General features: G+C 42.8%; 1 protein-coding gene across 1 annotated transcript in view; it reads right to left on the reverse strand.

Moving 5' to 3' along the window:
* Window positions 1-10,555, reverse strand: part of LOC111953337 (T-cell-specific surface glycoprotein CD28) — a 24,292-nt gene extending 13,737 nt beyond the window's left edge. The window contains exon 1 of the mRNA XM_070435468.1: window positions 10,200-10,555. Within this exon, the coding sequence (XP_070291569.1) occupies window positions 10,200-10,224 (25 nt within the window). The 5' untranslated portion in view covers window positions 10,225-10,555. The remainder of the gene's footprint in view (window positions 1-10,199) is intronic.
* Window positions 10,556-14,300: the final 3,745 nt, after the last annotated feature.

A 14,300-nucleotide genomic window follows, 5' to 3' on the forward strand; every position in this document is an offset into this window, starting at 1 on the left:
AAAAAAAAAAAAAAAAAAACAAAACAACAAAAAAAAAAAAAAAAAAAAGAAAAAAAAAAAAAAAAAAAAAAACAAAAAAAAAAAAAAAAACCCCAGCACCCAGTGCCCCAAACAGGGACACCAATTCCACCTCATAGAGCCTACACATCCCCACAGCTGGCCTGCCTGGCACTGGTAAGGTGCTGACCAACCAATCAGAGAGAGAGAAGTGAGTTTTAACTTGAAGGGGTAGTTTTACAGCATCCAGATTAAGGTTATACTCCTGGCGTACTTGAGTTTTTACACTGAAAGTGCATTTTAAGTAAAATTAAAATAGGATAATCTAGGTCCAGGAAAACTGGGCCCGTTTGGCCTTTACCACAAGTACATCATTAGAATATACACTTAAGTGCATAAAACATTAGGAACACCCCCTAATATTGAGATGCACCCCTTTTTTGCCCTCAGAACAGGCCTTATTCGTCGAGGATGACTCTACATTGTTGTCAAAAGCGTTTCCATGGGATACTGGCCCATGAGTTGACTCCCAACGCTTCCCACGTTGTGTCAAGTTAATTGAATGGACCTTTTGGGTGGTGCGAACATTCTTGGATTACCACACGGGAAACTGTGCAGCATGAAAAAACGCAGCAGCGTTGCAGTTCTTTGAACTCACTTCGAAACCGATGTGTCTGGCACCTACTACCATATTCTGCTTCAAAATGCACTTAAATCTTTGTCTTGCCCATCACCCTCTGATTGGCAAATATACACAATCCATTATTTCAATTGTTTCAAGGCTTAAAAATCCTGTCTTTTAACCCGTTTCCTCCCCTTTACTCTACCTGATTTGATGTGGATTCTAACAGGTTGACATCATTAATGGACCATAGCTTTCACCTGGATTTGAAACCTGGATCAGTCTTTGTCATGGAAAGAGCAGGTTGTTCCGAATGTTTTGCACACCAGTGTATATTCCTTAAATCAAGATTATTAGCATTTTGAACGACTTGTGCGTGCATGCATGCCTGCGCGCATGCAATGTGGAATTTGGGTGCTGTACTTGCATAGATTAGTGCCGTTTGAAGTAAACATAGCCTTCATACCAGGACCACAGTCTTGGAGTCTCGTCTTGTACTTTCGCAATGGAGGTGCGGTACATGGGTTGCCCCTCACAGGTATAGACCCAGCGCCGCTCCGTGGTCATTCCAGCAGAGGAACAAAACTGACCGTATGGTCCTGTTTTGTTCACCTCAGGCCCCAGACCCCTCCCCAACGGACTCACGGCCTCTGTGAGTTGTGGTGTGAGCACTTGTGTGAGTGTGGTTGCCAACCTCGACCAAAGCCCAAGTAAAAGGTGGAATCTCATCTCCTCCTGGTCCTTGCCTGTCAGGTTGGGGCAGCTTGACCGATGCAGTGCCTGTTGACCAGACCACACGGACCACATGAACGTTCTGAGCTTGTCTGGTGAGGGAAAGTCCCAACGTCAATAGACGGCCGTCAGTGTGTGTGCGTGTAATCAGGGGGAAGTAGGACAAGCTCTGTTTTAATACTTCCCTCCTTCTTCCTTGAAGAAATCACTCAATCTGACACAGCAAAGAGTTTGGTGAGGCAATGGGGTGGTGTAAAACCGTAGCCTGAGTGGGTGGCCAGTTTATTTCTGCTTCTCTTGCCAAGTCCTGATAGAATTGTCATGGCCAACAGGATTACTGCTGAGACCCAGACTGTTTAGCTTGACAATGCACAAGCATTTGATTGCCACCGTCAACAAGATCTACACCAGGGCTAGTAGAAACCTACTCTGGTACCATCTTTTTAGCTAACGTTTCCACTCTTGCACTCTGTCATTTGCCAAAATTGCTTGTCTCTTTTGATCTTGAACACACACACATACCACAGCTATGTATTTCTATACTTGTGAGGACTAACAATGGATTCCCCATTCAAAATCCTATTTTCCCTAAACCCTAACCTTTAACCCTAACGTAACCCCTAACCCTACGCCCAATTACTAAAACCCTAACCTTAATTCTAACCTAACCCCTCAAATAACTTTTTTACTTGTTAAACATTATCAGAATTTTTAGGCGGACTTCTTGAGACTTTTGAAACTCACCCAAGTATAGTAAAACCTGTCAGCCACGCACGCACGGCACGCACGCACGCACGCACGCCACGCACGCACGCACGCACGCACGCACGCACGCACGCCACGCACGCACGCACGCACGCAACACACACACCACACACACACACACACACACACACACACACACAACCACACACACACACACAGCACACACACACCACAACACCACACACCCACAACAGGAAATGCTTCTGAGGCTTACCTAGTCTTTTATTCTCTCCCCCCTCCCCTCCCTCCCCCCCCCCCAGCCTCTCCGCTTTCCAAGTTTGGAGTATTCATATGCATAATTCACAGTAGTTTAACCCACACATGACATTCTCCAAAACAACTGTTGTGCCTGCAGATTTCAAAAAGGTGGTGGAAGAGGCAGTTCCCGTAAACTGTGTGGAAAATAGAAAATGTGAGTCATTTAGTTGAATCCGTGTACCCCCGCGCTGCCGTTTAATTTCTGCAAGTCCTATCAAAATGAGGAAACAGCCACTTCAGTGCACGTATATTTAAACCTGGCTTATTCTTAATGTTTTTTCAAATAATATAGCTGTAGTCTTTAATGTGAAAGATATCCACCATCTGTAATTGGGGTTTAACTGCAGTCATTTGAGTAATGCGTTGAGGAAAATTCAAACCACTTCAAACCACATCCCCAACCTAATAAAACTATGCAACTCTACAAGCATGGCAATTCTTGAATGATCTGCAACCCCTTTGGATTGGGCAACCTTTGCTTTTTGTCTCTAGTTATCAGAATGTTCTGGTAGTGTCTATGGATCCTGCCTGATGCTTACATTTGTTGATACTGAGAATAATAGATGAACAGTTACATGACAAAGTCCAAGGTGAAACATTCAGAAAGAATAGTAATTAATTAGAGCTGGAAACGATTCCCTATTCTTACCTTTGACAGACATTCATACTATTTCTACATAATACATTTGGATTATGACAACATTTGAATAACGTTCGCACCCATCCTTGAACGGCCAGAGCTTTTATTTATACATTTTGGCCATAATCGAGCCCCTAGCTTTTTATTTTGTTGTTACATGTACATTCTCCACACATTTTACATGACTTTTTTCACCGTAGTTACAAGAATAAACACATGTTATACCATTACATCTGGATAGGATATGTACTTAGTCATCACATATATACATCCGGTATGTCAGTCAGTAACTATTATAGAACATTTTTTAAGCTTTAAGCAGGCCAAGCATCTTACCTTTACAGTCGTGGAGCTTATCAATGTTGCCAGCACTGGAGAGGGCGAGGAGAGGAGGATCGTGGGTATCCACGTAAACGTTCATCTCGAATGTTCTCCAGTTTTGTCGCTGAAACTGAAGCTCCCTGATATCCCTTTACAGTGCACAAACAATCAGGGTAAATGTGACGATACCACTGTATGCCAAAGCAGAACGAGACAGTGACTGCTCTGCTCTACCTAACATAAAACACATGCTCGTCACACAGATGACAGCGTACATCTCATAACATCCGTCCCTGCCACGTTCACTGTGACCAACAATCTGGCCCTCTCGACTGTAAGCAATCTCTCTGCTGCACTCTAACAGGGTGACTGATGCACAGACGTCTGAGAAAAAACATCGCACCGTGGCAGTGCAGCTCTGAATTTCAAAGGAGTCCCCCTCTAACGGTGTGTGACCTTTGATGCCCTGTTGAATTTTGATACGTGTGTGTAGGGCTTGAAACCTCGTATCGCATTAGTCATGTTTTGGATTTCCCCTTTTATCTTGGGACTGCTTATACTGACTACTTTATATAATATTTCACTGCTTCTGTGGAACTGCAGAGACCCTCTGGGCACGGCACATGGTGATGACCTGGGGTTCGAACTGGGTCTTGCCACAGACTGTGTTAACCTGCTGAGCTAGAGTAATGCAAGAGTTCAGGACTCAGGTCTCAGGCCAAGAGTTACTCATCACGCGGTTGTTACTAGGCCTACCTTAGACTGTCATGACAACCATCGCAACGGGTTTTGTCTGGGTTTGTGATGTCTCTGCAACACGGAACAGGTCAGTCAGTTCAGTCAGCAGTCAGTCAGATTAAACTAACATAATGTTGCACTATATTTTACAGACGTGAATGCGCCAAATGTTAACCAAACCACGTGTGCCGATGTATATAGGCCACATTTCCTGTTTTTTTTTTTTTTTGTTTTCTCTTGATAATTTTTGATTTTTTTGTATAGTACTTTCCAGTGAGCCATCATTATCCAGAGTCATCACATCAAGACAGCATAGATACTTAATTGGAAAATTGAGAGGGCTATAGTTTGTTTGGGGAAGCAGAGAGATGTACTGGTCTCTCCCAACAAAACTATAGCCTCTCAATTTGAATTAAGTATCTATCGTATGATGTGAAGTTGACTCTGGATAATGAGCTCACTGAAAAGTTTACTCAAAAATACCAGTCTCTACTATTAGGCAAACAACACAAGTCAAAATCAACATTTGATTTGTCACATGCGCTGAATATAACAGGTTGTAGCACTTTCACACACACACACACCACACACCCAACACCACACACACACACACACACACACACACACACACACACAACACAATCACACCACACACACACACACACACACACCACACACACACACACACCCGCACACCACCACACACACACACACACACACACACACACACACAACACCACACACACACACACACACCTACTGTAGCTCACCCTATTTCCTCTCTACATTTACGTCTTTATAAAATAATAATAAAATATGTGCCATTTAGCAGACACTTTTATCCAAAGAGACTTACAGTCATGCATACATACAAAGCATCATGCTCTACCGACTGGGCCACACAGGACATTATTCATTACTACATTTGTCTGTAAATGATACTCAACTCAGACTAAAGAGAGTGGAGTCTTCCCAGAGTGACTACATGAACACCAAACCCAGAATTTCCCCCAGAACAAACATGCACTCACACGTGACTGTCAGTCATGTCAAGGCTGAAGCCCCGCAGATGATCCTTTCATGATCATGGTAAGGGCCCTGCTACACTATAGCCATCCGGCGTCCCGCATTGAGAGCAATATTAATGCCGTTTTTTGTTGTTGTAGGCACTAACTCAGCCATGGTTCGTTGGACAAAGCCTATGGGAAAATGTATGGAGTTTTTGAGTCATTGCCAAAAAATATGGTCTGTGGTAAACACAGGCTTAGGAGATCATACACGTTTTGTTCTATGAGATAATCTTGGTCATTTTGAAGCATTTCTGTCATTTAAAAAAGCACATACAGCACATAAAAGGCTTTATAATTCATAAGGTTCAAGATAACTGACTGATATCTCAAAGAATAAAACGTGTAAGATCTCCTAAGCTTGTGTTAACCTCAGACTTTTATACGGTATGCGTTCCAAATGGCACCCTATTCCCTATAGCGCACTCCCTGGTCAAAAGTAGTGCACTATAAAGAGAAAAGGTTTCCATTTTGGACATAGTCACTACTACATTGTGACATGAAACCTGTACAGCCCTCATAGTCTGCTGCAGTGAGTTTACCCTAACTACATAGAAACTGCAAGGTGTGCAACATCAAGGAGTGGTGCCTCTTATGCATACAAAAGTGCACAATGGCACACAAAAAACAACCTCCAAGGGAACCTTAGACGGGAAATGATGCAGTGTTTTTTTTATTTAGTCATTGCAGAAGTTTTTTCATATTGTTTCCTTATCAGCCGAGTTACACACGCTAACGCAACGTGTTCCTTAGTGAAAATAGAGAGATGTACCTTACATCAAGGTCATGTCCTAAAGCACAAGCAGGGATTTGTAATTCAGTGTGTCAGTTTCAATGTAGGACAGTCCCTTATTTTGACCCATACAATGAAAATCACAGTGGCTCTCAGAGAGAGAGTATGTGGTTTAGTCCCCTCTTATTTGGAAACCACTGTTTCATGTGAGACCCATTCACTAGGATCTTCATCTAGATACGCCACACGCGCACTATATATCACTGAGGGTGTCCCTGCGTCTATACGCTTAACCTGTCTGTCTGTGTGTTTGTGTGTGCGCGTTGACTACAATATGCATGGGGATATGAGAGATGAACATTCATTTCGTATTATTTGTTGTTGTTGGGGGTATGCTGCCCACAACTTCAAGACTCCATTCTCAATAGTTTCCCAGAAAATCATATTACATCAGATTATAATTCTTTGATTCACATTTATAAGATAACTCAATCTTTATTCACACAATCAGTTGTACAATTAGATGTATACCATGTGACTTAAAGAACAGGCTTACATAAAGAACTTGGTGTTTTTCAGCAGTCAGCGCTCAAAGGCAAATTAAGGCTCAACTCTCGTTTAGCTTTTGTATGAGAAGGATTGTGATCTGAGGATGACTGTGATCAGTATCGTCCCATTCAGATTGGATGCTGGACCCCCTGCTTCTTCCTGGGCCACCTGAGTGGAGCTCTGGGTTTGGTGCTCATGTAGTCGCTCTGGGAACACTCCACTCTCCTGAGTCTGAACTGAGGATCAAACACATAGACAGAGGTGGAGAGTGAGTAGGGTGAGCTGTGTATATGTATGCAGTGGTAGTTGTATAAAACTGTCTCCATGCATCAAACACTTATGTTTTAAATACATAATACTATATTGCTGTCACAATCTGTCACAAGGATGACGCTGGAGAGACGAAGCAGGTACGGGGATAACATTTAATAAATAACGGACATGGAACGAGACATAAAACGCGTTAGCAAACAGAAAAGGGGAACAGAGCTGGGGAACTGACACATATAGGGGGGAAATGAACAGGTGATAGAGAGTCCAGGTGAGTCCAATAACGCTGATGCGCGTGACGAGGAAAGGCAGGTGTACGTGATGGATGGCAGGAGTGAGTGATGCAAGGCATTCTGCGCCCTCAAGCGCCAGGGGAGGGAAGAGCGGGAGCAGACGTGACAGTACCCCCCCTCTAGGGGCGCCACCCGGCGTCCCACCTGGCGAACCGGCCGAGACATGGGCGCTGGGCAAGCCGGTTCAGGCGTGGAAGCCCGACGAACCGCCTGGAGCGTGAGAGCCTGGCGAGCCGGCTGAGGCATGGGAGCCTGACGATCCGGCTGAGTCAAGACGCCTGTCGATCCCGCTGAGGAAACCCGATGATCCGGTGATTGTGACGTGGATGGGAAGCCACCGAGCCAACCGAGGCAATGAAACCTCTCGAGCCAGCCAGGCATGAAAGCTCGACGCGGCTGGCTTAGGCACCCCCAGTTCCATCGGCGGCAGAATCCACCCCCGACGTCACCGACAAAACAAAAAACAAACAAACAAAAAAACTCCTGGACCGGCTGGGCAGACAAGAACTGACGATCCAGCTGAGGCCCGACGTGGGATGGGCGCCATCCGAGCCAACCGGGCAAGGAAACCTCTCGAGCCTGCTAGGACGTGGAAGCCCGACGAGCAGGCTAGGCACCCACGGTTCCATCGGTGGTGACCCGAGAGCCGATGCCACTATACCAACCAGAACGCCAGTACTCCCCGATGCTTCGTGTGATGGCTTCTGCATTCTGTCACAATCTGTCACAAGGATGACGCTGGAGAGACAAGCAGTACGGGAGTAACATTTAATAAATAACGGACATGGAACGAGACATAAACACGCGTTAGCAAACAGAAAACAATCAATGCAGAAGCGGGAACAGAGCTGGGGAACTGACACATATAGGGGAGGAAATGAACAGGTGATAAGAGAGTCCAGGTGAGTCCAATAACGCTGATGCGCGTGACGAGGAAAGGCAGGCTTGTACGTGATGGATGGCAGGAGTGAGTGATGCAAGGCATTCTGGCGCCCTCAAGCGCCAGGGGGAGGGGAAGAGCGGGAGCAGACGTGACAATTGCATTATTATACTTTTTTTGTGTCATTTAAACTTGTATTTTGTGCTTATTTTGACTTTGTTTTTTACTTCTATCTTTGACTGTCATTCTACCCCCCACCCAGCAACTTCACTCCCACTTATCTCCAGTTCCACATCCCAACCCTCAATTTCCCTCAGCCCATCCCACCTATATCTGCTGGCCACCCTCTTCGTATTTCTACACGCAATATATCTTTCAACTATGCTGTGATGTTTAACATACAATTTTGAATCTATCAAATAGAATCAATAGATTGTGAGTTGAAGATAAATACTTTTACTAAGAGTATTAGTATGTTAGTAATTGACTGACCAGGTCTCCAAATTTCCCAACAATGCATTTCTAGGGTCAATTTTAGATTAATGTTATGCTTTTCAGCCATTCCTGAAACTGACACCAGAAACCGGCTACTTGAGGGCAGCACAAATGGTCGATTGATTCTGTATCCTCACAACAAAATCTGCAGAGCTGCGATGATTGTATGCCCCAAATATTCAACATTTGTTGGTGGCAAGAATTCTGTACAATAATTTTTACTGAAAAGCACAAAATGTTGAATCTTGCGTCATTTGATATATCAACTCGTCGTTTTATATACAGTACCAATCAAAAGTCTGGACACATCTGGACACTCATTCAAGGGGTTTTCTTTATTTTTACAATTTTCTACATTGTACAATAATAGTGAAGACATCAAAACTATGAAATAACACATATAGTATCATGTAGTAACCAAAAAAGTGTTAAACAAAGTAACCAACCTTTGACTTGATGACAGCTTTGAACATTCTTGGCATTCTCTCAACCAGCTTCATGAGGAATGCTTTTCCAACAGACTTGAAGGAGTTCCCACATATGCTGAGCACTTGTTGGCTGCTTTTCCTTCACTCTGAGGTCCAACTCATCCCAAGCCATCTCAATTGGGTTGGGGTCGGGTGATTGTGGCCAGGTCATCTGATGCAGCACTCCATCACTCTCCTTCTTGGTCAAATAGCTCTTACAATAGCCCTTACACAGTGATGACGTTGAATGTGTTGCTGAGCAATGTGTTGCTGATCATAAGAGCATTTAGTATTTTTTTCAACCTAACTTTTTTTGTGGGGGGGAGGGTTTCATGTTGAATTCACAACCAAATGTAAATCCCAACTACAAGTTAATATCACAACTGAAAACCTGACATCTCTAACAAACAATGAAGCAACAGGCAGCAATCTCAAGGGGATTCAAACGATGATTCAGATTGCGTTTTTTATGTGAAATTTCTGGACTTTTTATGGAGTAAAAATGTATTCCCATTCAAAATCCAATTTACCCTAACTCCTTAAGCCTAAAATAGCATTTTAACAAATTCAGGACATTATCTATGTTGTCAGGACATTCTGATGACTTGTGTAGGAAATGTAAAAAACACACACAAATGAAATAGCTTCTGAGGCTGAATCCTGCAGTACACTATATTTTACCTAGCCCCAAATCTGTATTATTCATATTTCATTATTTGTAATTTCATAGTATTTTAACCCACACATTGAACATGTTCAGAGAGAGAGAAAGAGATATCATAAAGTGGTGGAGAGATGCAGTCACAGAACTGTGTGGAATAGAAAATGTGAGTCACTTAGTTTCATCCCTGTCACCCCTGCCCATTCATTTCTGCAAAGTCCTATCAAAATGAGGAAACAGCCAATTCCATGCATTACATACACCTGCTTATTCTATTCATAATAAAGCTGCAGTATAGATGTTAAAGCATATCCACATCTGTAATTGGGGTTTAAATACAGTAGTTGAGTAATGTGTTGGAGAGATCCAAACAACTTCATCTAGCATCCCCACCTGAAAAACCACGCAGCTTTGTGAGCATTACAATCTTGAATGATCTGCAACCCTTTGATTGGGCAACCTTTTGCTTTTGTTCTAGTTATCAGAATGTTCTGGTAGTGCTATGGATCCTGCCTGATGTGACATTTGTTGATACTGAGAATATAGATGAACGTTAATGACAAAGTCCAATAGGTGAAACATTCAGATAGAAATGTAATAATTAGAGCTGAAACGATTCCTTATTCTACCTGACAGACATTTATATCTGTTCTACACAATACTCTGAACATTCTATAACATTGCACCCTCCTAAACAGGCTCAGATCTTACCTTTACAGTTATGGGAGCTTATCATGTTGGCAGTACTGGAGAGGCAGAGGGAGAGGAGGGTCGTGGGTATCCAGGAAACGTTAATCTTGAAAGTTCTCAGTTTTGTCGTGAAACTGAAGCTCCCCTGATATCCCTTTACAGTGCACAACAATCAGGGTAAATGTGACGATACACTGTATGCCAAACAGAACGAGACAGTGACTGCTCTGCTCTACCTAAACATACAACACATGCTTGTCACACGATGACAGCGTACATCTCATAACATCCTTCCCTGTCACTTCACTGTGACCAACAATCTGGCCTTCGTCGACTGTAAGCAACTCTCTCTGCTGCACATCTAACAGGGTGACTGACTGCACAGACTCTTGAGGGGAAAAAAACACACTCCGTGGCAGTGCACTCTGAACTTCATAAGACGTTTCTGCCCTCTACCGGTGTGTGACCTTTGATGGGCTTGGAACCTCTTATCGCATTACTCATGTTTGATTTTCTCCTCTATATCATATTTCACTGCTTCTGGTAGAACTCGCAGAGACACACCCGGGTTTCTCTGTTGCTATGTGATTGTCTGCTGCGACAGACAGTCAGGAAAACGCTGATATTATCCCAGAGACAGGGGTGTAATACATTTCGTTGTGGTCACAGTATAGGCCAACATTTCCTGTTTGTCATGCTTTTTCTGTACAAGAACTTTCCAGTGAACGCATTATTCAGAGACACTTCATATCATACAGGTATCTTCATTAGAAATGTAGTGTGCTATAGGTTGTTTGGGGGGAGCGGAGTGATTTACTGGTCTCCTGCACACTACAGCTATAGACACACACACAGAGTCATGTCATGCATACATACATATTTGGTATGGGTGGTCCCAGCGGGAATAGAACCCACAGTCCTGGGGTTGCAAGCATCATGCTCTACCAACTGAGACTAAAGAGAGTGGAGTCTTCCCAGAGTGCCTACATGAACAAGTTTTCATTACTCCCCTCTAATCAGGGACTGATTTAGACCAGGGACACCAGGTGGGTGCAATTAATTATCAGGGCAAACAGATAATCAGCAGGCTCTGGACCTTGTAGGGTAAGAGTTGAATACCCCTGGTCTAGACCATAGCTGTGTTTGAATACTCATACTAACAGCACTATTTGTAATGTAAATTGAGTATGTAGTATGCTTATTGGTCATAGTATGGATATAGTTAATATGCTAAAAGCTCCTGGATGTCGTACTACATTTGCAAAAATACGAAGTATACAATCAGTGGACAATATTTCTGTGCTTTTGGGGCCCATAATGCAATTCTTCAGAAGTGGGTGTGGCTTCACAACATTTTCAGATTTGAAGAAAATGGCAGAAAATATGCAGCTGAAGTCTGTCAAGAGCAGATACAAATTAATTGCTTTAACAAATTATGACAAATGTTAAGCAATATAATAATAAAGTAATGTATTTTCAAATAAGTTACGTTACATGTTATGTTGTATGACAATTTGTTAGCTTCACTAGCCTTATGAACCGCATAGCACATCATTACAGCAGTTGCTTGTATGTACCGGTATGTTAGCTAGCTACCGTCCAGTTTTACAACTGACTAGGTATCACCCTTTCCCCTAACGTTAGTTGGCTACTAATACATTGAAATTGCCAGTATATTAACTATATACTATCTAACTAACTACCCAATGTTTTGACTTGATCATTCACGTCATTCTTAGCTTAGCTAAGTGGTATAGTCATTGTGCATTCTCAATGGACAGTGTTAATGAAGTCGTAAGATGTCGTGCTAGTACTTTATTTACTATGCTAACTAGCTAGCAAGAAGTTGCATAGCAACAGCATCAACTTCCGGTAGACAGATGAAGTGCTAGTACACTTAACTGAAAGGATACCATTTGTTTACAGTATACTACAATTAACTTGTAGTATATACTCATCAAGTATGTAGTATACAGTATGTTACTATGGGAATTCGAACACAGCTCACATAACTTCTGTTTTTCATAGCCTTCTTTGACAGCATGGATGGTTCCGATCAGAATAGCCAGTAGAATGTTCCGTTTTGTGAAAGATGCTATTGAACAAAGCCTAATATCTACTCATCTCTTTCTCTGAAACACTGAGGGCCTAACATGTCAGAGAGGAGAGAGCAGTGGTAAAGGTCACTGATGGGTCAAAACATCCCAGATTGAAAATGCTGATTGTGTCAAAACCAGAGCCAACTGGTGCTTGCCTATCACTGTCAGACTGTGTTTAGACAGGCAGCCCAATTCTGACATTTTTCCAACTAATTGGTCTTTTGACCAATTGTGTTTTCACATCAGATATTTTTCAGATCTGATTTGTCAAAAGACCACTTACTAAAAAAAATCAGAATTGGACTGCCTGTTTAAATGCAGCCTGACACACCCAGATTCAAGTATTCAGCTCATCAAACGTTTCTCTCTGGCCCAGAGCCAGGGAGAAGGAATAAAACAATGTCATGGCAATATTGTCCACTAGGTGGCATAATTCGTTTAGATGCATCTCTGCTGTTGATAATTATATTTGTATGACACATTTAAACACACTTTTGACAAATGATTTTTCAAGCACTTATATATTATATTTATTGTCACATAAGTCCTTTGTACACCATTGCCACTTTATTAGGTTACCACTTTCAGATTTAGCCTAATGAGGTAATGGTCAAAGGTTATAATTAACTTGCAGTATCCTACAACTGGGTAAGATGGCGCCGACAGATATCGCAGCTCTGCTTCTAGCTCCTAAGCAACTTTGCAGTATTTTGTTTTGTTGTGTTATTTCTTACATTATTAGCCCAGACTTTTTTTTTTTTTTTAACAAGCATTTCGCTACACCCGCAATAACATCTGCTAAAAAAAATGTATGTGACCAATAAAATGTGAACTGTACAAGGGTCTGGGGTTGGTAGAATAGAAACACCAACAAATGGTAAATCATTTTTCTATGTGTGGAATTCATGTAAGAGATTAGAAAGAATTTGCCCAAAAAATGATTTTAATTTGACAGGATAATGAATGAGGTTTGACAAAAATGAATCAGTCCATATGAATTTGACTAACAATCCCATGAACTGGTACATGGCATTGGCTTCTTCAGCAGTCTGGTTGCGAAGGGTGCAACTTCACTCACTCGCAATTCGGGGCATTCCTGCATCTGCAGGAGTGGAGCCTCTCTTTATACACTACTTTTATTGGTAAATGTTTAAGCTATGATTCCAGTACATAGGTAGGAGGAGAGGGGCGCTCCAGTACAGTAGATCGCGGTAATTCACCATAATGTCGGATGCCAACCGCTGATCAACCCAACAGAAGAGGCGAGGCAGACAACAGTAGCTAACTGTAGCTCAGGGATCGCAACTTTGATGGAGACCACAAAGAAATCTGAACTCGTCATGAGGTGCCGCAGTTGCTCGCGGGCCTGCATACCCCCAAATACACACTGCAACCAAAACAATTCCAATTTGCCATAGAGTGGAAAGAAATGCAGTTTAATGATATGAGTGAGACTGGCCAACAAAATCAATGGGGTTAATTTGACCATGATAACAAGTTTAGATAGCTGGCTGCAAAACTAACTTAGCAATAACAAAAAAAGAATGTTATCTGACATGGGCTAATTGACTGACATAATATAAATGCTGATGCACAACCACATTTCAAAATTATACCTACTATTCTAACTCGCAACAGTAAACTGAGACCCCGACTGAGTTCCAAAAAAATGTATCTGAGGGCCTTCAAAAGGGGGGCCGCAGGTGGAGTGTCCTTCGCCCTTTACCAGAAGTTCAGTTAATGATGTTCGGCAGGCGGGAGCGAAGGACCGTGTGTGCTAGTGTAGTCCTAATAAGGATTCCAATACATGGGAGCACACGGTGTTGCCTCAGCCTCCCGGCGTAGCTAGCGATAAGGCGGGGGCGACACCGGTAGACGTATCCTTCGCCCCCGCCTTTTGGGTACGGTTTTCTCCGGTACACAGCAGGCGGGAGGCAACAATGTGTGTTGGCTTGACACCGATTATAAGCTAGCACGAAGTGGCTCGCGCCTGCAATGCTAGCGGGAGGCAGGGGCGACTGGT

Source organism: Salvelinus sp. IW2-2015, linkage group LG27 (assembly GCF_002910315.2).
Source record: "Salvelinus sp. IW2-2015 linkage group LG27, ASM291031v2, whole genome shotgun sequence".
NCBI classification, from domain to species: domain Eukaryota; kingdom Metazoa; phylum Chordata; class Actinopteri; order Salmoniformes; family Salmonidae; genus Salvelinus; species Salvelinus sp. IW2-2015.